Source organism: Pelecanus crispus, chromosome 2 (genome assembly GCF_030463565.1).
Source record: "Pelecanus crispus isolate bPelCri1 chromosome 2, bPelCri1.pri, whole genome shotgun sequence".
Taxonomy (NCBI): domain Eukaryota; kingdom Metazoa; phylum Chordata; class Aves; order Pelecaniformes; family Pelecanidae; genus Pelecanus; species Pelecanus crispus.
The window spans coordinates 107,224,615-107,247,665 of NC_134644.1; the positions used below are offsets into that span (position 1 = coordinate 107,224,615).

The 23,051-nt window shown below is 41.5% G+C and overlaps 1 protein-coding gene across 3 annotated transcripts; it reads right to left on the reverse strand.

Moving 5' to 3' along the window:
• Positions 1-1,418: 1,418 nt before the first annotated feature.
• On the reverse strand, positions 1,419-22,762 carry NR4A3 (nuclear receptor subfamily 4 group A member 3). Of its 3 annotated transcripts, none has more exons than XM_075705339.1 (7): positions 21,875-22,759; positions 19,504-19,633; positions 18,357-18,529; positions 12,774-12,973; positions 11,390-11,568; positions 10,521-10,523; positions 1,419-1,681 (listed from the first exon to the last, which is right to left on the reverse strand). In XM_075705339.1, the coding sequence occupies exons 1-7, from the start codon at positions 22,757-22,759 to the stop codon at positions 1,419-1,421; spliced, it is 1,833 nt and encodes a 610-aa protein (XP_075561454.1). The 3 variants fall into 3 exon arrangements, with proteins under 3 accessions (XP_075561454.1, XP_075561453.1, XP_075561455.1); XM_075705338.1 differs by lacking the exon at positions 10,521-10,523 and adding an exon at positions 16,390-16,393 and having other exon boundaries at positions 12,774-12,945; positions 18,330-18,529; XM_075705340.1 differs by lacking the exon at positions 10,521-10,523 and having other exon boundaries at positions 21,875-22,762.
• Positions 22,763-23,051: the final 289 nt, after the last annotated feature.

Below are 23,051 nucleotides of genomic sequence, written 5' to 3' on the forward strand. Positions count from 1 at the left end.
TGCATATAAAGTTTTTTAGAACTAAACTTTTTAAATATTATTTGAATTTAGCAAAACATGAGCAAGATTTTAATATCAAAGTGCTAAACAGTACTGCCTTAGAAGTCACTGCAAATAAACTGTAAAATAACTCTGCTTGTGATTTGACGGATATTTTATATACAAATGGTTAATAAAAAGACACGCGCGCACACACACACGCACACAAATATAGGTATATACATATATATATATACACATTATATATATGTATATAGTTTTCCAACTGGTGTATCTGAGTCAGTGTGAACACCCCATTTAGTTATCATGTGTAACAGGGCTCCCATGAGCTGGCAGTCATTGCAATAAATACAGGCAAAGCCATTACAATATACCATGCATACAAACATTTATACAAATAAAGACACTATGCAACAAATTATTTCATATTAATATGGCATCAACAGTATAAACATACAAAAAGGAGTACGAACACGGAATGTTTAAACGCAGCCCACTATATCCTTCCTAGCACTTACATTCATACTAATTTACAAGACTTGCTTGTTCTTGAAAACCATCTTCTGTCTGTTTACTAACTAGTCGCTTATGTTAGAAGTCTAAAACTGAACTATCCCTGATGCTGACCCTGTATGCTCCAATCACTACTTACTCGGATTTCCTTAGCTAAGGAACAACTGAGCCACAATTGCTCCCGTGTCTTCCACATACATTTGTCAATAAGTTGCGCTACATGGAATCAAGTTTGGAAAACTCTGTCAGGTAAGTTAGTGCATGTAATTTTCTCACTTGATTTCTTCCGTTTGTTTTCATAGTAAAATAAATTAGTTAATAAACGAGACTTAGTAAGACAGCACTTTAAAAAATTGCACTTGAACATGGGAGCTAACAGCCATCGTCATTTTGCTATATTTGATTTGTATGAAATGTTCAATTGAATGTACTTTGCTAAAAAAGTGAATTTTTGTTTAGATTGTGCTGATGTATGTGCCCTTGATAGCAGGAAGTATGCTAAAGGTATCCTCACAAAACACATACTACCCTGGCAAACAACTATTTGCTGTTCTTGTTTTCAAACACAGCTTCTACAATTTTATTCCTCATATACCATGAGGTGTTAAACAACAGATTTAAAACAGTCATGTTAAGCTTTAACTGCTGCTGGGATAGCATTGTCCAAAAGTGCCATATTAGCCATTTAAAAAACCCAAATCACACAAAAGAAAACAAAGAACACAACCCCAAACCAGTAAGCCAGTAAGTTTCAGGCCTCAGGTTGTAAGGACAAAGCGCCAGAAAAGACCTCATTTTAGACTCGGAGCTGCTTTTCTGTTAAGTGAGGGCAGAAATGTTAGCTGTAAGTCACGATCCGTTTGCCTGCTCTGGTGGGCATTTGCCTCTCCGGAGGGTGATTTGACTCAGAAGGGTAAGGTGTCCAGAAACAGCCTGTCGATAATGGAAGGGGCTGGCACCAAATCTTCCAGTTTCAGGTAAAAGATGCGCTGCAGTCCCAGTGTGCAGAGAGAACGCAAGTCAGCCAGAACACCCAGTACCTTCGGCTCTGCGGACTCAAGCGGTTGTCCTTTGTTTTGGCAACTGAAAGTTAAGTGATCTTTCAAACTGCTTGTGATCTTGTTGCATAGCTCTTCCACTTTCTTTGGTTCTTTTAATCCATGTCGTTCTGCAAAGCGAGAGAAAAAAAACACATCAGCATCCCCACCGCAAACGGAGAGAACTCGTTCGCTTCGGTGCAACCCAAATCCATGCTCTGGTACTCAGAGCAAAAAATGCTACGAAAGCGTAGGACTGCTCAGAACAGTTGGGGTTATACGATGTCAGTTAACCTTTCTGCCACACAAAAGAAGAGATGGCAAGTGCCCTTTTCTCTTTAGCTGCTAAAACAGGCGGCAGAGATGCTCAATTATGATTGAAATTCTAGTACGAGGACTCCAACATCCTCTGTATCTCGCATAATTTTCATGATATGAGACAGAATTAATTGGGTGATTTTCCAGCAAAACTATCACAGGAGGTGTTTTGGAGATTTCTGTGCTTCCCCACCAGTTGTGAATGCTCAATAACTATGGCAACCATTATTTATTCAGTGAATTCAAGTGGCGATCGATACCCTTAGCCAGCTCCATCAGCCCTGGGCCTAGAATTCCACCAGGAATTTGCAGACACTCTTATAAAAAACTAAAGGCACCTTACCACCCTTTGTTATTTTGATCAGCTGCTGCTTTTTAGTTTATTCATCTTTAAAAGGTCTAAGATAAAAGAAGCCTGGAAGTTAACTATTTTGCTTTGAGTGAGCAATGCCCGAAGTGAGAAGGCAGCTGTGTTATCCATCACCAAAACCTCAGCATTCCTAAAAGGAAGGGGAGCTGGAGTTTGCCCCCCTTCGAATAGCCTTTTAAAATGCTACAACCGTGTTAAACACATCCACAGTTCTTTAAGCATAAGCAGAATGAATCATATTTGTGATTCATTAAAAGTAGGCTCTTTACTGGTACACAGGGAAAGATAATTCGGTGCTGTTTACTATCAAGAGTTAGTGGATAAATTCATTTAACATTTCAGAACAAGTAATTTTGTGATATTTTGATTTGCCTTCGACTTTGAAATTCACAGGTAAGTAAGAACTCACTTAATAGCAAAGTCATAATCATTTACACATGAAATAGAATAATACTGGATAGGACAGTGTAAGAAAATGCAGGTTAAATTAATTTTAACCAACCAGACATATAAAAACTGTGACAGCAGCAGACAAGGAGTAATTCTGGCAGTTCTCATGTTTGATGCATTTGAAATTGTCTGCCTTCCCTGGCCCTCTCCCCATCCCTGGCAGCCACGTGCCATATTGTCCCCATTGCCCCCAAGTCTTGTTCCTCTACTCCAGGAAGAGCAGGCGATAGATAGATACTTTCTCTGTCTGTCCCCTAACAAACAGTGAAAAGAGTACAGTTTTCTTTACTTCCAGAAGCAGGTGTGATGTCTGCACAAGGCGCAGTGGTGCCTTGCCCAGGCATGTGTATATAAACTCCTCGCTGCCTCCCCTTACCGCCTGTTTTGGCTAGATGTTCCTGACAAACCAATAAAACAGATGGGATTCAATGAAGGCAGTCAGAAGTGTAAAGGTCTGGTTTTCCACTGATATTCACCCATTTTACACTTTTTTCAACTTTATTTACTTAGGCAGAGCTAGCTCCTGAAGAACACTAGTTTGGGATCAGAATCAGAGATGTGCAGACGTGTACCTCTCTGGCCAGAAGCTGCTGTGTTCTATCATTTAAGTACCATCAATCTGCCCTGTTGCTTCAGAGCAACACTCATCCAAGCAGTAACATCTGCTTCAGACATCTTTTTCACCTTGCAGGATTTAAAAACCCTAGGTATTCTAAGTGCCTTGTTTACATTAAAACACGAGGAGTCAATGAATATTTAAAGCCTTTCCAGTAAATGGTGTACAGTGTAATTATGTAAGCCTTAACTATACAGGTCACTGAGAGTAAATACTTAGGCAGATTCTGCCATTAAAAATCTCGGCAGATAAATATTTTATACAGATTTGAAAAGCTGTAGGGTTTTTTTTTTACCACTAGCCTACTGAGAGAATCTGCAGGACACTAAATTAATCTTGCAGTCTTTGAAGAGTTCCCATCTTTTAATCTGTTTTGAGGCTGTTTCCTCTCTGTGTAAATGAAGGTATCTTTATAGATCTAGGGAGCTGAAATGCTAGATTGGATCCAAAACCTGACTGCAGATTAGCAGAGCACATTTTTAAACCAATGCCTCAGTAGGTGTGTACCTTGCTGCAGAGTATGGAAAATTATCTCTGGCTCTGGAGCACACAGCAACGTTGTTAACATTTCCAGCCAGAACTAAACAGTCTTTGTCTCACACTGACAAGTGCAGAAGGTTTCATGAACAAATCATGTCTTTGGTGGCTAGCCATGAAACATACTGATGCAAAACACAATACATACAAGGATTATAATATTAGTAGCCTTACTTTAAATAACAAAATCATGAAAATTCAGAATTAAGACACATTCTGTCCTTAAGCCACTCTCTGGTGCTACAACATTAAAGCAGTGCCCGATAAACCAGGCTGTCCTCTCCTGCATGAATTGCCATGCAACAGCCTTTGCTACTTGCAAATCTCTACAAAAGGTAATTCCTCACGACTGGAACTGACTCACTGGAAGAAGGGTTTTTCAGTCTCCAAAGCCTTCAGGCATGCCTTGTGGACCCATAGAAAGTCAAAGCCATCTTTGTGGAAGCCCTTCCACTAGTAAAGGGCACTGCACGCACTGGCGCTGCCATCGCCGTCTCTGGTGTTAGCATCCAACTAGTTTCTGGGGAATGTACTAGTATAAGAAACAACTCATCTCTTGGGTAGACCTGAGGAGTCTTGGGTTTAATTTACTCAAAGGTTTAAATTTAATAGTTCGGATTCAACTAGCAGGAAACACATTTTCTTGCCTTTTCAACACGACCAGTCTCATTTGGGCAAAGACCCACAGTCTTTCTCACTCCATCTAAAGGGAGCAGCACGAGGCACCTGTGGTAAGTGTGTGCACTGGCGCTGAAGCTGATGGCCTCTAATCATTTGCTGTCTTCAACAGGATGTTCTTATCCGCATGGGAATTATAAGGCCAAGATTTATCCCAAGAAGGACAGCTAGTCAAAACCAATAGATTTTCTCTAACTGATTGAGGAGGTGTGTAAATATTATCGTATTCAGACTTTCTTATAATGACAATTAAAAAGGCACTGGGTAAAGTGAATATAGGATTTCTCAGCCTTGTGTTTTAGGATACCATTGATTTTTGCAAGAAAAATGGTGATTTATGGCAAAGATGCTCTCCATAAGCCTGTCAAAATGATTCATCGGAAGTCTTGCCTCTAAAGCTCTGCAAACTTAGCAGCTCATCCTGGCAAACTGAACGCAGCAAGTTTTTTACACCTTTCTCCTTTTCCCAGGAATCTCAATGCGATCTGTGCTATAATTACGCTGATCAGCAAAAACTTGATAGGAAGCAAGTAAAAGAGCAGGAAAACCCATCACCAGCTGTGCTAAACCTTCTTTCCCTAATCTCTGACATGGGGTAGATTATGCCAGGGCTAGGCAGACTGAGTGCTAGCTTTATGAGAAACACCTCTCAAAGAGCGCGAGTATTTCAAAGACCTTGAGTATCTCACAGACCCTTGAGCATCTCAAAGACCCTTGAGCTCTGTGCTCTGTGTCAGGGTGGGCCAGTTTTAGCCTTAATGCTTTCTGAGGTGTCAGTCCAATCAGAAATGCAACAGATTTACGCTGCAGACTTAAAATAGGCCTCTTGATTGTCTCGGTTTCAATAGTTACCTGATTTTCTCTTCCCCCTTCACAATCCTCTTCCCCTTCTATAACTCAGACAAACTTGAGGCTCAGTTGCCTACAGGTTTCTGCTTGTCTCGTGCACATGCTGTTACACAGCAAGATTGCAACTCGGCAGATACAAGAATCTCCTTTCCTATTGCAATCTGGTCCATATTAATCCTGCCCAACTCTCAGGCACTTCACAAGGGTGCCCAAGCTAGAAGCGCAGACTTCTTGAGCTCCTCCTAACACCAGTGGAAGGATGGGCATTTTTAGAAGATGATTACAATTTTAGGCACATGAAATCTTCTGGAGGTGCCCTGTATTCTCCATCAGCTGTGCAAGGTACCTAAAGTCAGATGAGCTGAATGACCACACAGAACATCACAGTTTGCTCCCTCCTTTAAGTAAACCACCACGTAAAACAGAGACTGCTGGTTGCTGTAGGAGGAAAGAGTTCTTGCCTCAGCAAAAGGGTGGGAGGGGAGAAGGAGGAGTGAGTACTTCACTTTGATGCTGACAGTGTTTCCCTCGGCAAAGTGGTGGGGGGAAGGCAGACAATGCAATCTGGAGGTTTGGGGGTTTTTTTATAACTGCCTCTCCTACACTCCTCCAGTCTGCCACCTGCTCCTGTGTAGACCCAGCACATGAAGCACCCACTCTGGAGGATCCTGGCAACAGGACTGAAGGATATCTGCTGCTGAAGAGTAGGTGAGCCTCCCTTCTGTAGGGAAGTTGGACAAATTCATGTTCAGAAGGGAACTGCAGCAGCCAGACCCTTTTCAGCCAGACCAGACTCCTTACTATTTCCTGATATGACTGATGGTGCTAAAAATTGTGTTTGTAAACTGGAACAGAAAGCCCAACAGCAGGAAGACAAACACAAACTCATAATTAATTGAAACTTCACAATATTCTTCAATGTTCTGGCGCTAGTCTAACAAAGCTTTAAGAGTGTGAATAAGCCCAATATATACAGTGGCTCTGGGCTGGTCTGTAACATACTTAAAAAAATCCCATATGCCAAAAGAGCTTGGCTGAATGAGGGCTAGAATGCTCTGTATTCAGCAGCATCCCACTGAGAGTGTCAAGTGGGCAAAACAATAATATTTTGATGTGGATAGAGAAAGAAAGAGGCAGAGAGGAAAACAGAATCCACGAGAGAGAAAGACAGAAAACACTAGCAGTTTTAGAGCAGGCAGAAATTTGAGGCTAAATTAGAGTGTGCCCTTGAGATGATCTGCATCGGAGTCTCAACCTTTATGTTTTGACACTGTTAGAAAAACTGTAAAGCAGAGCATTATAAATGGTCATTTGGGAAGCTAAGGAAGCATTTTCAAGAATAGGCTGAGCTAATGGCTGGTCTACTCTGCAAAGCTTCATCATCAACACTATCCAGTCCAGCATGGAGTGATTGTGCAGGAACACTTGTGATCCATGCAACACACTAAACTGGTAGAAATCATCCATGTGGCACTAAGGAAAGAACTTGTCCCAGGATGACCAGCATTTTCTTTCCATGTTGGCACTCCTCTTTAGCTCATTAGATCCCACATCCAAACAGAATAAGTGATCCAAAGAAAAAGAACAGGACAGAACTCATTTCTTGCTTTCATGGGGATGTGGGGTGAGTGTCATGTGTCGTTTCCTAACTACTTTCTTCTGGCTGATGCTCAGAGCACTGCTGATCTGCTCTGGAGGAAGTTGTGTCCAGCCCTTCTTAACCAACTGAAGGAAGTAAAAAAAGAGAAGAGAGACAGAGAGAGGAAGACCCTAAAGGAGAGCCTTAAAGAAAAAAGATGTGCTTTGGCATTGCAGAGTTTTAAGGTAACTGTTTCCTAGCCACCACCTACAATAAACCAGAAGTCACTTCTTTCATTCTGGGTGCTCTTTCAAGCTGATGTCCTATCTGAAAGGACTTGAAAATTCAGCAGCAATCCGACATGATGCTTTTCCTTCTAGGCAACATACTGCAAATTCCCAGGAAACATAAACAGAAAAAGCACAAATACATGGACTTCCTAATGGATTATACAATGCAAAATATTACAAAATCTTTTTCTCTTTATTTTGCATTGTACATACCTTTAGTTTTACTCAAAGCAAGCAGTGAATTAGCGAGTATTGTGATACTCACTAGGTCTCCTGTTGTTCGCTTCAAAATTACTAAACAGAACAAATGGTCATATATGCCTATAACCATGCATCCTATGCTGTGACTGGCAGCTGTGGTTAAGATAGGACATGGAGCTTTGCGGCTCCAAACAAGTCAGCAGGGTTAGTTAAAGGGCACTGGAACTACTGCAGCTGTTACTGAGGAGACGATTTGACACCCCAAAATGAGAGAACAGCCTTCAGTATCTTGGGACACTGGGAACAGTGGAATGTCTTTTAGCCTCCAGCACTAATGTTTGCATTGATTCCCTCTTCCTTCACCGGGAGAGAGATGTTAGTTCTCCCTATCACTCTTGCAGAACAGAGAGACAACATGTGAAACAGAGTAGCGACTTCTCTTAATTTTCTCCTTCAGCAATACTGCCAATGACCGGTATACAAGAGTGTTTGTTTTCTAAGAGCACGTCTTTATTCGGGCTATGGAGAGCACTCATGAAATCAAGAAGAACAAACAGGTCATTATTTCCAGGAGCGTTTTTCTTTACCTGGAGAGACAATTCTTTAATTTGGTGCTGTACAGTATCAAAACAAGCTATGACTATTATACAACACTGGGTTGTTGTCATCTTCTTTTTTTGGTTGAACCATAAAGTCATGAAAAGTTGACTAACGCAAAATAAGAGCTGGAGCAATTTGTGTAATAATGAAGAAAATTTTGCTCAAGCCAGTACGTCAGTTTGCAGTGTTGCTAATAAAAGCAAACAACTAGATTCACAAAACAGAGCTTTCCTGCTCCTTCCTATCTTGCAGCCCAATGACATGGATATCCATCTGGGACATGGGAGATTCATGGTCAGATTCCCTTCCTGTTGGAATCAAACCAGAGACTGGACCTTGGGTGTCCCTCTGAGCACCAGCTTGTCCCCAAGTCATCATACATAACAGCCATTCTGCAGCCCGTGAAATAAGTCAAATGGCCTCAACACAAAAGACAGTGATACTCAATAGTTGGATATCCTATGTTCCTGGAAAAGGTCACTCTCTCTTGCTCTGACTCACAAAAGGGGCTTGAACCAGGGTCTGCTGACTACCCATTGTCTCCAACAGTCCATTACAGGTGAGAGGAGTACCTTCTCCAGAGATAAAGAATGGCATCTAAAACAGCCACCTACATCTAAGTCTCAAAACAATGCTTAAAAATGTTCAACAGATTTCAGATTTCCAAAATTTATCTTCATTATTTTTTCTTTTTTGGTGGGACTAGCTGAAAACTAGCACATGGCTTGTCACACTCAAACTGCAGGGAGGAGACAAGAAGCCATTTCTCATGGCATGCAATACCAGAGGTGAATCTCAAGGCTTTCCTGAATACAAAATTTCAATATACTATCACTGAGAAAGTCTCAAGAGAACCCTGGCCACCAGCATTTTGTGCTGTAGTGCTCTCTAACCATAATTACCTGATTTCCTCTTTTTTTTTTTTTTTTTTTTTTAATATCATTCATCATTATACAATACCATCCATTTTCAGGTGACAAAATTTCTGGCTGAGTCCCTAAGTTAGCTAGCTGCCCTTGGAGATCTGAAACCTGTGACTATAAATCACTAGAAACAGGAGCTTCGGTCTAATTTAGATGTCATGAAAGTATATTCTGTCCTTAAGAGCAAATCAGCAGAGATATACTGGCCTCATAAAATAAAAGAATAAGCAGAAAACTACATTAATTTTAAGGACCATCTCATACAGGTGAGAAAATCAAGAAAAGCTTGACAAATACAGAAAATCGTAAAGCTTTTATGGGCAGAAATGCTCTCCTTTTAAAGGGAACAGTTACTTCCATTTGCTTAGAAACTTTGGGAAGACCAGCACAATATAGCCAACTCCTGAAAGTGTTGTTATCAAGGAAAGGAAGAAATGTGGAGCATTATCAATTAAAAGCTATTTCTATTAAATATCTTAGAGTGACCTGAGCCAGGCACTGGACAACTTTGACCCTTACGTAAGGGCAAGCAAACAGTGTCTAACTGAACAAAGAATTATCAAGTTAAATCAGGGCACGGGTTTGTAAGGAGAAAAACTTTTCTTCCTATACAATAGCTTTTTCTGTGGTCACTTAGACAGCTTGCTGGGGATCCTGTTCATTGACCTGCATCCTCTCAGTCTCCAGGAAGATAATCAAGAACAAGGTATATGTGTCTGTCTAAAAAAGACATATCTAATATATAGTAAATAACCTAAATCAATGATATATGCTATATATATGTGAACATATATGCTGTATGTAAATATATATGGAGAGAGACAGCACCTGTCCTTGATTTATAGATATCTAAATGCTTACACATACATATATACATTGTATATGTATATAGGTATGCATATACATACACATATATATGTATTTATAATACATATATGTAAGTATGCATGAACATGTCAGTGGACACTTATAGAGAGAGTAAAAAAAAAAAGTGAGAATGTTCTTTCTCACTTTAACATATCACTCATTTTGAAAATTTTTCATACAGAACAAAGCAACTCCAATGAGTTATTCTGGACTTCAGCGTTTTATCAAAGAAACTTGAATCTGGACCTTAACGTACCCTTTCCAACTACAGAAAAAAATGAGCAGAAATTAATTAAAAACCTGAAAATTGTTTTCTTAAGAAGCAGAGAGTTAATGCTAGAACATGTGTACACTAACCCTTCACCCAAATGCAGGAAGAAAGCGTACCATCCAAACTCTGAAGCCAAAATCTTGGCCCCACAAACGTCAGCAGGAATTGGCCGATTTATAGTTTTTACATTTGCCATTGAGTGTTTTATCTCAGTGTTTCCCTAGCATCATCTCATCCTAGGTAAGATGAAGACCGTAGCTGATATTGTTGAGGCCACCGCCTGCAAACTGGGGGATGCCTGAAATGCAGGAGGAAATTAATATCCATCCCAGTGGAGCTTAGAGCATCCCTGGGAAGATCCAGCTCAAGGCACACTGAAGCCCTGTCTCACACTGATGACACAGCTGCACCTTTATACTACCAGCTTTTCTGAAATGACTGTGAAGCTCTCGGTAGAGACGACTGTTGCTCTGACTTCCGCTGTATGGTTGTCAGACACCCTTACTCCCAACGCTTCCTGCTTCCATCAGCCATGCCTTTTCAATTGCAAGAAGCCCAAGGCATGCAATGTGGACTTCAAGGGGCTTTGTTGTTTCAGGAATGAGAAAACTACACTTTATAAGGTTATGCTCCCCCGTTTTGTACTGACTGGCCAGATTTGGCAGATTCTGACACTAGTTTCCTGCTGTCTGCCCCAGCAGGGTGATATGGTCACATGCACGCCCAAAAACTTTTGTACAACTGCAGAAGAGGATGTTTTTCTTACTATTCCCGAATTTTCTCTCACACAAAAGCAGTACATAGAATACCTACAGTAGCTTGGCTACCAAAAGCAGCCTGTCTGCCCTCGTGATGCACTCTTTCCGGTCTAGCTATCTTGCTGAGAGGTGAGTTATGCTAGCTGTATGGCTTCTAGCTCTCGAGCTACCCTGATATTAGTATTCCTACACAGAAGACCTAGCTCTGGTCATTTCATTAGGCTTTTCTGTGAATTCAGCAAGTATTTTGAATGTTTTTGTAGGAGCTACACAATTTGCTTGGAAGCAGTTTGCTTTTTAGAAACTATTCCAATAAAACAGTGAAACCGTGAAGAAATAGAGAGTTAGATTACATTTTAACAGGGGTATCTGATGGCCTAATGTTAGTCCACAGTTTCAGTACGGTCATTACAATGTTTAAAAATCATACTCACTTTACCCTGAATATAGCTAAGTTAACTGAAATTGCTTGAATCGACATTAAAGCAAAGCACTAGAGCCTGAAGCTTTCTATTAACAGAGAAGCACTTACCTGTAATCATAGTTAGAGCTGATAAACTTGCTAAGGCTGGGATATCAAGGTTAAGGCTCTTTAAGTTTAAGGAAAAGTCTTTAATAGAGTCGAGCCACTCCCCAAATCCACGAAGGCACTGTAGTCTATGAAGCACAAGTCCATTGCAGAATACAAACTTATCCTCAGCAGTATCAGACCTCAAATAAAAATAATTGAAAAAATTAGAATTGCATTTTCTACTTTACAGCAAAATGCATAACCAGTATTGAAGTGTCTGTCATTTAAAATCCAAGGCATATTATCCTGAGACATATGTGGGCATTCACGTTTGACAATATGTTTCTCCCTTAGGGCCAAAGTACAACAAACAAGCTTCTGTGATTGCTTACTTGGTAGAGTTATAAGCCTGAGGTTAACTGTAGCATGTGGTGTAGACTGTCTAATTAGTTAAGATTTTGGTCCTGCCCAAAGGCATAAACAGAGAAGACATTTTACATTAACTACTGTATGTTTGAACCAAAGGAATACTAAGTGAGTGCATTTTGAAACACAAAACTAATAAAAACTGGAGAAAAAAGAGATTCTGCAACTCTCAGCACTTAGCCTCATCTGCATTTTTCATATTGTAAAAATTGATAAGGAAAAACCAGTGGAAAATACATGCAACAATGCACCACAGTACACATAACATCATAAACTCTTTTATGTGAAAACCTGTCTGTAAGAGAGATATTACAGCCAAGCTCTCCTCTCCTTCCCCTCCCTATTGCCACTATCCCTGTTAAAAACCACATGCAAAGGTCGTTTTCAACCTAAAGAAACAAGGGCATAATTCAAATCACCAGTTTGGAATTTCCCCATTCCCTGAAAGTGGTTTTGGCAAAGTGTGTTAACTAGTGCCAGACTGACAAATAGCATCTCTATTAAATGGCTTGATAGTAAGAAGAAAAACAATCTGAACAAGATTTTAAAGCTTCTTCATCCCTTTCAAAAACAGATGACAAAGATGTACATGCTCAAAAGAAGGGGGGAAAAAGGAAAAAGCTTTCATACTGAAGATGCTTTTCTATAGTTTATGTTGATAAGTATGAAGCAAATTTGCTCAAATAGAACCTGAGGATCAATTTCGACTACTATGGGAGAAGAGGAGGGGGTATATCAAATAAAATGAAATGAAGCACATTAGCGAGACCTATACTCTCTTTTTAAATCACATTCTTGTTTTTTCTGCAGTGTAAAACAAATTAAACACCATATCCTGTGGATTCAGACATTGCTGATGTTTTGTGGGTTTTTTGGTACAATTGACAATGTTCAAAGATAGCGCCATATTTATTCCTTAAAAATATTTAGATGGATGATTTTTCACATCAGCTTAAGAGGAAATGAAATAAATAGTTACCTGATGGAGAGTCTTAGTACAAACAGCTCCAAAAAAGCTGATTCTATGAGTAATGTCTGATCTTCTTTTGGGAGGTCAGTAAATCCTGGGATTTTTTCTGCCCAGCCTCTAGTTATGTCAATGGAGGCAGTCAGAAGATTATAGAACTGTTGTACATGTTCTGCATCTGTGCCTGCAGCAGCCTGATCAGTGGAACAGTACTAAAATGAAAGCCACAGAAAGCAACGTTATATGCATTTAAGGGCATTCTGTGAAACATACGGCGTTACCTGCCCGACAACATTTCCTTCTGTGGCAAAGCTGGTATTATTATCAAAGGCATAATAAGTAGGTCTACTTTTGTCTACCTATTTGGCTACCTACAGGCGTTTTACTGTTCAGAGGTACATTGCAAAAATATTTCTACACGTATAGAAATCATTTAAAATTTATAAATAAAGCATAATACTTATCACAGTTTACAAGTGCCTATATCCTATTAGTAAACAGAAACAGAAACGTGGTGGGTATGAAAATTCCCATCACACTAGAAGAGGAATGCTATTTAACTTACTACAATTAAACACTTTTCCCATTGATGAATTTGTCTTAGTATGTCCAAAACACAGATTTCTTCCAAAACCTCTCAAACTGCATTTTATCTGACAGCGATAGAGACATGTGAGATAAATCACCTTTTATCTGACACATGCAGCATTGCTTCATTTGAATACAGAATTGGTTCAAAGTAAAACAGCTGCCCCATATCACCTCTTATCCTTCAAATAGAAGCATTTAAGGTTCAGGAGAACCTATTATTCTGCTGATGCGGCCATAACTCTTCCAGACAACCACTCGACAGGCTCAGCTTGCTCAGCTTCCCCATGAACCTCTGACAGCTCCCTCCCTGCTATCTCCGACTTCTTCAGCAGTGGATCCCTGTCACTCCCGTGACACTGCTCTCCCTCTTGGCAGAAAATACAACAGGAGCTTTCATGGCTTGGTCCGATTCTGTGCTTGGAAAGCGCTGCTGGTTTTCTGAGCAGGAACTGAATGATTTGGGAGTTATTATAACAACATCCTCCCCATCAGGCACCTTGTGGGTTATTTCTGGGAGAGACTTCATACCCGCTCTCTCCCTGGGACTCAGCCAAGGAAAGGTTGGGGTGGTCTCCATGGCTGAGAGAAGTGTGCATGCCCTTTGGAAATGACTTTCCATATGCAGTTAGCGCTTGAGTCTGTCAGCCTAAAGGTCTCCCTAGCAACTCCCCAAGACAAAGTGGAAGCAGAAAGACCCACATCTCTTTCCTGATTGGTAACAGTGGGCTGGCAGCCTGGGGAGATCTTATTACTGGTGTGCCACTTGGGCTGCAGATATCACCAAGTTGCTTACTGCAACCCAAAAGTCACCTCTGTGCAGGAAAGAGAGGGGGGCAGCAAGCAGAGCTTCTCAGGTAGGTGTCCTGTTCTCTGCCTGTCCTAGTTGGAGCTGTTGGTAGGTTAGGGATGAAGGACACAGTGTCAGAGTTGCTGATTGATTGGAGAACCATAGCAATCCTAGAGACCTCTGGCCATATCTGGGGTACCAGTTCTAGCCCTGCATGACTCTGTTCTGTTTACCCAACACTAACTACATGAGTTTCTCATGGTAAGCTCCAGCTCATATCCCTAATGTGCTAGTGAAACACGTGCAATCCATCTGATAAAGTTCACGTGGGTACAAATTCTGTGCCAGCTACTGTGAAGGATCCTGCGACAGTGAAGCAAGTAGAGGCCAAAATACAGAGAGGATGGGGAGCAGCAGCAGAAAAATCTGTATGCTGCACCATTTACATGTTCAGTCTCTCATCTGAGTGGAGCAGTTGAGGATGCTCAAGCAGCATAAATAACTACTCCTGGCACTGGACTGCAGCAAGATGCGCTGGGGTGATTAGTGGGTGGGAAAAGATCATATGCGTTTTCAGAGACCTTGCATGCTCTGGACCCTCTTAAAATGAAGCTGTGGAGAAAGCCAAGTCAGTGCAAGTGTGAGTAGATGGGCTTTTCCCATTCATGGCCTTCAGCTTCTGAAGACCCTGGGAAATGTGCTTTGCTGCGCAGGGGCTGAGCTATGACTCCTCCTTTCTACACGCGGAAATGGAAAAGGCTGATGGAAACTCCTGCCTCACCACAGGTACTGTTAAGGCAAGACACGTTCTTGATCCTTTGATCAGTGAAGAAGAAGGAAAAGAAAAGGAAAGGAAAAAAGATACTACCCTAAGTTCATTCTAAATATAACTCATCACAAGTCAGCGTAATTATGCCAGGAACTAATTCGCTCCCAATATTTATAAGACATTCCTTTGGCAAAAGTAAGGCAAAGTTTTAACATTTTCTAATGAAGCTGAATGCTGCATTATGTCACATAACTATGAGTGCTACAGTACGGTATACCCCACATGGGACACTTAATTGAATGCATCTAAAAAATTTAGAACCTGTATTTGTTATAGTTTAGCCCATGAGACGAATTTTAGAAGAAAGATAAAAAATTTTATGGAACTGTATGATTTTTAGCTGCTATAATATGTCACTGCTTCCTACATAGAGTCAGTACTTACAAAGAATAGCTGAGGTAAAATATTATTTACTTCTAACAGGCTTCTGAGTATGTAAGTAACCATAAACAATATGTATGGTTCTGTTTTATGCACTAAAGTATGTGGGTTTTCCCATGATTATTTCATTAAAAAGAGCTGATATTTGACCTAACTTCTGACCCAGACAGCTGGTAAGCCGGGTCTCGGTCAGGAGGCCATGGTACGGAAGGGCTCCGACATGCATTTCTTAACCTGCCCTGTGCAAACCGTAGGCACGCTGGGAGAAAGCCAGAAGACAAGGCTCTGCCTTACTCCCTTCCTCAGAGCTCCTTTGGGAATTAAATGAAACCCGACTGTTACTCAAGCAGGGGGTTGCACGTGTAGCAAGCAACATTAAATTGTATGGTATATCTAAAGGCATTTGGAAAGCCTCATCTTGGGAAGCCTGATAGCATGACCTAGCTCTACCCTTCACCTGCTTTCCTCAGACCTTCATCAACTGCTACAGCTGCAAAAGCCTAATAATAACTTCTCTTCACAGAGGAGAAGCGATGCTTGTTTTTCCAAAAGCCATGATATTTGTTCAATTTTTGTCTGGGGAAGGGGTTGGGGAATGGGGGGGAGGTATTACCTAAATGCTGCCCTCTCCCTCCAAAAAGGCAACATTTCTATTTAAGTTGGTGGCTATTCGGCATGAATAAGGACGGCAAGATATAGGGTCTGTTTCTCATCTCACTTACTTAGAAGTGTAAACTCATGGAATTGTACCAGTAAAACAGGTGTGAGACCGGACAGTGGCCCTTGGCCTTTAAAGAGTTCATAAACCAAATTCTCTTCCTAGCAATTGCTTTTTGAAACCAAGTACCTAAATATACCATTGCTGTGGACTGGTAAGTTAAAAACAGTGCTGAAATGAAAAGTAGCCACGTTCTGAATAGAACGAGTTCCAATATGTTTTGGTTTAAAATTCATAGCTTAGGTAATTTCTTTTTGGTTTTGGTTTGGTGTTTGGTTGGGTTTTTTGTGTGCGTAGGTTTTTCTGGAGAGAAGGGGTACACGTTCCTCTCTGAAACTCTTATCAGTATTTTTAAGACGGTCAAGACGTTACAGCTTGTAAACATGAAGACCATGCTAAACATTAAGGTCGTGTCTGCAGAAGTTTTAGGACTGACTCCAAAGCCAGGTTTCCAGACCTACCCATTTGTGGTGCATGGCAGGGTCACAGCCTAACCGAACGTGCCATAAGTTGGTCTTTACAGACACAGGATTATTCTTCAAAGGGATTTTTTAGCATTGCAGTGTGTTTACTACATATTTCGTTTAGTTAATCTCAGTTTTTACACAGCCTTTGTTTCTGATCTCCCTTAACTTTCCAAAATAAGTATAAAGGTTATGAAAAACATAAGAATATATTCATTTCTTTCAGCATATTTTTGTCTTTTCAGTACTGCTGAGCACAACAGACTATTATATATTTTATTGTAAAGAAAAACTTGGATATTAGTATGTCCTAGCAGACAGTCATACTTAATCTTTTAGCTACCAAGACTAAATTAATTTACTGTCAATCGTATGCTTCCTGTAATGTCCAACAGAATCGTTCAACAATTATATATATGGGCTGTTTTCATTAAAAGAGTAATAATTACTGCAGGACAAAGAAAAAAGTCACATAAAAATACTCAGGTTTAATTCATTTTTTTGTAAATGCAAAAGGGCTTTATATCTATAAATAAATAAATACAGAAGGTTAGATATTGCTTTCATGGCCTGGGCTATTATACACCTGTAATTCTGTAGAACCCAGCAGATTTCTGTCAAAGAGCACAGCTCATCACACTCCTTGGTATTTGCAGAATGACCCCCTAGGACATTCTGGGTAAGTTAAAATATGTGTAAATATGGCTAATGCATTCTCCCCCTAAAAGGCTGTCAGATACTGAACAGCTAGATTTTTAATAATAATTTGGAAAATTATATGATTGTATACTTATAGAGTAGCTTGAAGAAAAGATGTTACAGCATGCTTAAAATTGCTAAATGTTATATATAAGTATATTCTAAAATAGAATAATGCAATTTTTATATAATTATAATCAAGTATGTTTTAGTATTAAATATTACTTAGCAACGAGTGATAAATGGCCAATATAGAAGTTGTATGAGTACAGCTGTATCATATTTCATTAAGGGGAAGGAATTTGATCTTGTTTTTCCTTAGCTGTATTTGTTTTCTTTTCCTATATCAACCTGCCTAAAAATGTATTTAACAAGCCATTTCAATGCTGTATTTTAATAACTACGGAACAGTTTTTTAAGCTTTCAAAATATTCCATGAATATTTAAATGGTTAATATGATATATTAAAGAACCAGGTTACAAAAATATATAATCTCTGGTAAAGCTTTGCTGAGACAATTTTTTAGAATTTTGATTTTAAAGGTTTGTTTTACAAATGTGAATTTTCCTGAAGAAATATTCATGCTGGGATACCCAAAGCCAGACCCTGCTCCCATTTAAATAATGGCAAAATTTATTTCAATAGAAATGGCCCTATCCATCCAGTGTTACTTTCCTGAACCCTTATATCTGAATATTAGGGAAGCACTATTAGATTTTAGCCTTCAGATCCAGGAAATTAAGATACTGGACATATGAGTACTGCTCCTGAGTTTGGTGGATTAACTGATCGTATTGTAATTGCTAGTGTTTTGGCACAGCCTTTTGCAAGAAGAATGCTCTGTTTACCCACGCATTTTTGCTTTCACTCAACCATGGAATATACTGCAGATAGCTTTGTGATTGAGATCCTCACGACGAATAGTTACTAACACTAATTTCTACCGCGCCTCCTTTCCCCTCATCGTCCACCTACCATGAAAAGACATGGCTGGCTGGACAAATTTCTACCCTCATCCAAATTTCACATTTAATTTCATTTTAGCAAACCGGCTGGTAAGTAGAAATGCAGTTCACAAATCATTTCTATGTGGAAAACAAACAGGCAAAGAAAAGTGAGACATACTCTTGAATAGTCAAGCTCCCTGGGCGTGGAGTCGGTTAAAGCTCGTACAAGGGCGTTCATCATGCTGATGGGAGGAGAAGGCGGGGAGGGCTGAGAGGGTTCTTGCTGTAAGGGACTCTTTGGTTTGGAAGGCAGCCGACCTCTTCTTCCTTTCAGGCTGTCAGTACGGACAACTAGGCAAAAAAAAAAAAAAAAAAGGAATCAGTTGTGAAGATACCAGCAAACGACTGAATCAGAATGAACACCTGCTTTTCTTGTGGTGGCCAGCCCGGCAAAAATAAGAGCATTCTCCATTTTCAGCACATGCTCTTGATACCTTCGATTGCAAAGGAACACAACTGATACCAAAATTGAGTCAGACCTATGATCGCAAGCAGCAATGTAGCTGCTTAGCTAAAGCCCAGCTGTGTACCTAGTGTTTATGCTTTGTTTGCAGCACATCTACACACCCGTGTATGTGTGCCCATGCACACACACACACACAGACACTCTATTGCTGAAAGAAAACTGAATGTGAAACACAAATTCTAGTGTTGCTACTAATGGTGCACCTTTTAAATGGCAGACTCGTTCATTCAAAGTAATCGTTGAATGATTCTTAGCTTTCTTGAAGCATTTGAAAAAGTATGGTCATGCTATATAGGTTCTGTTATCCATGTTAGTATTTGCAATGGGACTGCTCACACAGTATTACTCACGTATTTAAATATTTGCAGAATTGGGGCTAATGAGTTGATCCTGTTTCCATTTAAATTAATTGCAAATTTACGATCAGCTTATGGAAACGAGACAAGATCCTATGTCAAAATGCACACGATCCAGTGCAGCCCCCGGTGAGATGACAGGGGGAAGCCAAGAGCATTATCGAGCAACGTTCAAAGTTAATAAAGGAGACATTTTGGCTAGTGTCAAATTATCCTCTCGTGACCTTGCTGTTCTTGAACTCTGGGGTCTAAAGTCTAAATATGATAATATGCATGAAAAGAAGAAAATCAATACATTATTATACAAATGCACATATTTTGGGGTAAGTTATGAATCCCATCGCTGTAAAATTCATTGTAAAGACGTCCATGTCCACGCACACACAGAGATTCATTAAACAGAATATTTCAGTGTCTGGGATAATAATAGCAATAGTCCTTACCTTCTTTAACCATGCCGACACTGAGACACTTCTGAAACCGGCAGTATTGGCATCTGTTACGACGTCTCTTGTCCACTGGACAGTTTTTATTTGCCAGACAAACATATTTTGCATTTTTCTGAACTGTTCTCTGCAAAAATGCAACACAAAAATAGTAAACTGATCGTTTCTTGAACAACTTAGAACCTGACAAAATGTGTTTTAATTACAACATGAAAAGCGACAGTGCAATTCATATAATTAGATAAAATTAATTTCCTAACACACTAGCCTCCAGGAAAAACAATTTTATTAGTGTTAGCTGCTGACAATGAAAATCATCTAGGATTGTTCTGAAGCAAGTCTCTGGAGACAGGCAACTTTGAATGATAAAATCATATCTGAAATTACCAGGTCATCGCATCTACCTTTGGGGATTAGATTATCTCCGCTTTTAATATCCCTTTGGGAACAATTTTCTACTTCGTTCATTCCCTTGATTATTGCTGACCTTATTAAAATAAAATCAAAATGATCTGCGATGTACTTCTCTTGCTATCGCTTTTGTTAGTCAAATACCACAATAACTGGTTTGGTTAGCCATTAAAATCATCAGGGAGAAAAATAAAAATACCAGAAACCCCTACAAAATATATTTAGTTAAATATTCTGGGAAAGCTAACCTGACCTAGGAAAAAAATAGACAGAATTATACTGTAGTTATACACATTTAATTAACCCTAAAATGATCTTAAAACTATACAGTAGATTTAAAATTGGTAAAAAACTGGTAAGCATTGGCAGAATGTAACAAATATTGATGCAGAAATGTATTGTGTGCTTCCATATTTAAAATCAAAGATACATCAACAGATAACACAGAACAAAAAAAAGACATTGATAGGAAAGACATCAGAACAGGAACAAATTTATCAGCTCAACTTTCAATATTAAATCTTTCACTGCAATTAAATTAATGGAAAAATGTTATTTCATAATTTGTGTTCCTTTTCAAGTAACAGCTTCAATGGACTAAATAGAAGAGACATGGCAAATATTGTTCATTGTGCTTTAGAGCTGAAAACTGTTTAATTTTGCAGAGTAAGCTCTAGATACTGCTCCCAGTCAAGGATATGCTATCGATTTCCACAGGGGCAGGATCGGGCCCGTCAGAGCTGCTATTTCCAGGTTATTTGTGTTTCCCTTTCTAATTATATTTAAATAACAAATGAGTTTTACAGGAGATGTGTATTTTACCATGTTGTCAAAGGATTATTATCCAGTAACATTAGCAGCTCTGTGTACAATAAAAACAATGTTGTAAGCCCTCCCCCCCAACTATTTTTGGACTGGTTTTGTTCCCATCGTATCTTTTACCAGAACAGGGGCACGACGGCTATCTTTGCAGGAAGGAATATACCAAACTAACCGCAAATGTATCAAATCTTAAACCTGCCGCCCAGAACCATCCCCCTAAAAGTCTGTCCCAAGCTGTCCACCTAAACAAGCTAATTCAGAAAATAACACTGGAATCTGAACTCGGTCTGCCGAGAGGAAGTTACGAAGCGCCCAAATCTAAGAGCAAGAAGAGGGTATTCTGGTCTTAAAAACATAAGCACCAAGTTTCCACTGAGCAACTGCCGTGTGTAGGTTATTCGTGTTGCTATTCAGCTGCGAAGCCTTCTCCGTTACAGAGCAGGCACCGGGACCCCGTGCAGTGCTTAGTCACTGCTCTGCCAGCAGCTTTCCACTGGCGAGGGCTCACGGGGCTCCTGAACCGAAGAGCAACGACAGGGCGGCAACCAAATAAAACCCACGGGGCTCGGGTTCGTCCCGTGCATGAAACCAGTTTCCTCCCGGCGCCAACCCTACAGCCCTCCTCACCCCAACCGCCCCAGGACGACAAATGGCACCGCTGCCATCAACTACACTACCAAGTGGACTTGACGATTTCTGGATTTCTTTCCTCACTTAAAAATGAGGTTTAACTGGAACGAGTGACTGAGTAAAACCCAGGTTGGATGTATTCCAGGCGGGTGTCGCTACGGAACAAATGCAGTTTGCAGCTCAGAGAGGCGTGACCCGCGCTCTGTTGCGGGATGCTGGCGGACTGGGGATGTGGCTTGCCCAGCTGGCTGCCACGGCCCTTTCTCAGCCGAGACCGGCTGACCCTTTTATCTTACAGAGGGCTTGCTCCGGCCTTCTTCAAAAGCTTTGGGTGGGTGTCCACCATGCCCTGCTGGGGGGGCTCTGAGCTCTGACACAACGCCCCCGAGCCCCCGGGCGAGGACCAGGAGCGTACTGGGGCAGGGAGGGAGGGAGGGGAGGCTGGGGGAAGCGGGGAGGGGAGGCTGGGGGAAGCGGGGAGGGGAGCAAACCGCAGAGCTCTCACCTTGAAAAAGCCCTTGCAGCCCTCGCACGTCCGTACCCCGTAGTGCTGGCAGGCGGCATTATCCCCGCAGACGGCGCAGGTGCCTTCCCCGGACGAGGAGCTCCTGCTGGGTGGAGACGGGAGGCCGCTGCTGCCGCCGCCGCTGCTCTCACCCATCAGGCTGGAGGTGGCTGCGTTGAGGCCGAGCGGTGAGAAGGCTAAGGTGGCTGGTCTTTTGGCCAGGTGAAGCCCATAGGAATGGCTCTCCACGGACGGCTGGCTGGCGGCGGGTCTGTCGGAGCCCAAGGGCAGGCTGAGGGAGGCAGGGTCGTAGCACATGTGGGCGGCCGCGGCCGGCGTGTGGGGAGGCGAGTGCTTGAAGTGGAAGAGGGGGAAGCGCGGAGGCACGGTCTTCATGGGGGCAGCGTCCATCAGGTGGCCGGGCGGCAGGCAGGTCTGCGTGGGCTGCAGCGGGGGCTCGTCCCACAGGCTCTGGTGAGAGGGGAAGCCGGGCGTGGTGGGCGTGGAGGGCGGAGATTGCTTGAAGTACATGGAGGTGCTGGGCATCCCCTCGTCCGTGGAGGGTGGCAGTGAGGGCTGGTACGGGGAGAGCCGGGTGTCTTCCATCTTTATGAGGGGCCTCTGGCCAGAGGAGGCAGATTGCATTTGGTAGAGGCAGGAAGGCTTGAGCTCGTAGCTGCCAGAGTAACCTTCCATAAAGGTGCTGAAGCTGGGAAGGGAGGTGGTGGCAGTGGCAGTGATTTCAGTACTGCTGAGGTCCATGGTCAGCTTGGCATAGTCAGGGTTCATGATCTCCGAGCTGTACTCCGAGCCATACGCGTAGGTCTGAGCTGCATAATTTGAACCGGGCGGTGAAGGACTATACTGCGCTTGCACACAGGGCATATCTGCAAGAGCAAAGGGGAACGTCAACTGCAAGCCCCGCGCGCCGAGGCCGAGGCCGCGGCCCAGGCCCTCGCGAACTTCTTTCCTAAAAGTTTTCCCACATTTCACGGAGCTCAGTTAGACACCCAACTCCCACTCTCGCCTGGGCAGGGGACGTATAAATTAGCCTCGAGTCTTTGCCTTTCAACAAGAAATACGCACCGGGGATTGACTAAGCGTCAGGTATTAGGGAGCCTGCTCTCATCTAGTCGTGGGAGCAACTCAAATTTATACTAGTGTCAGCAAGAGAAGA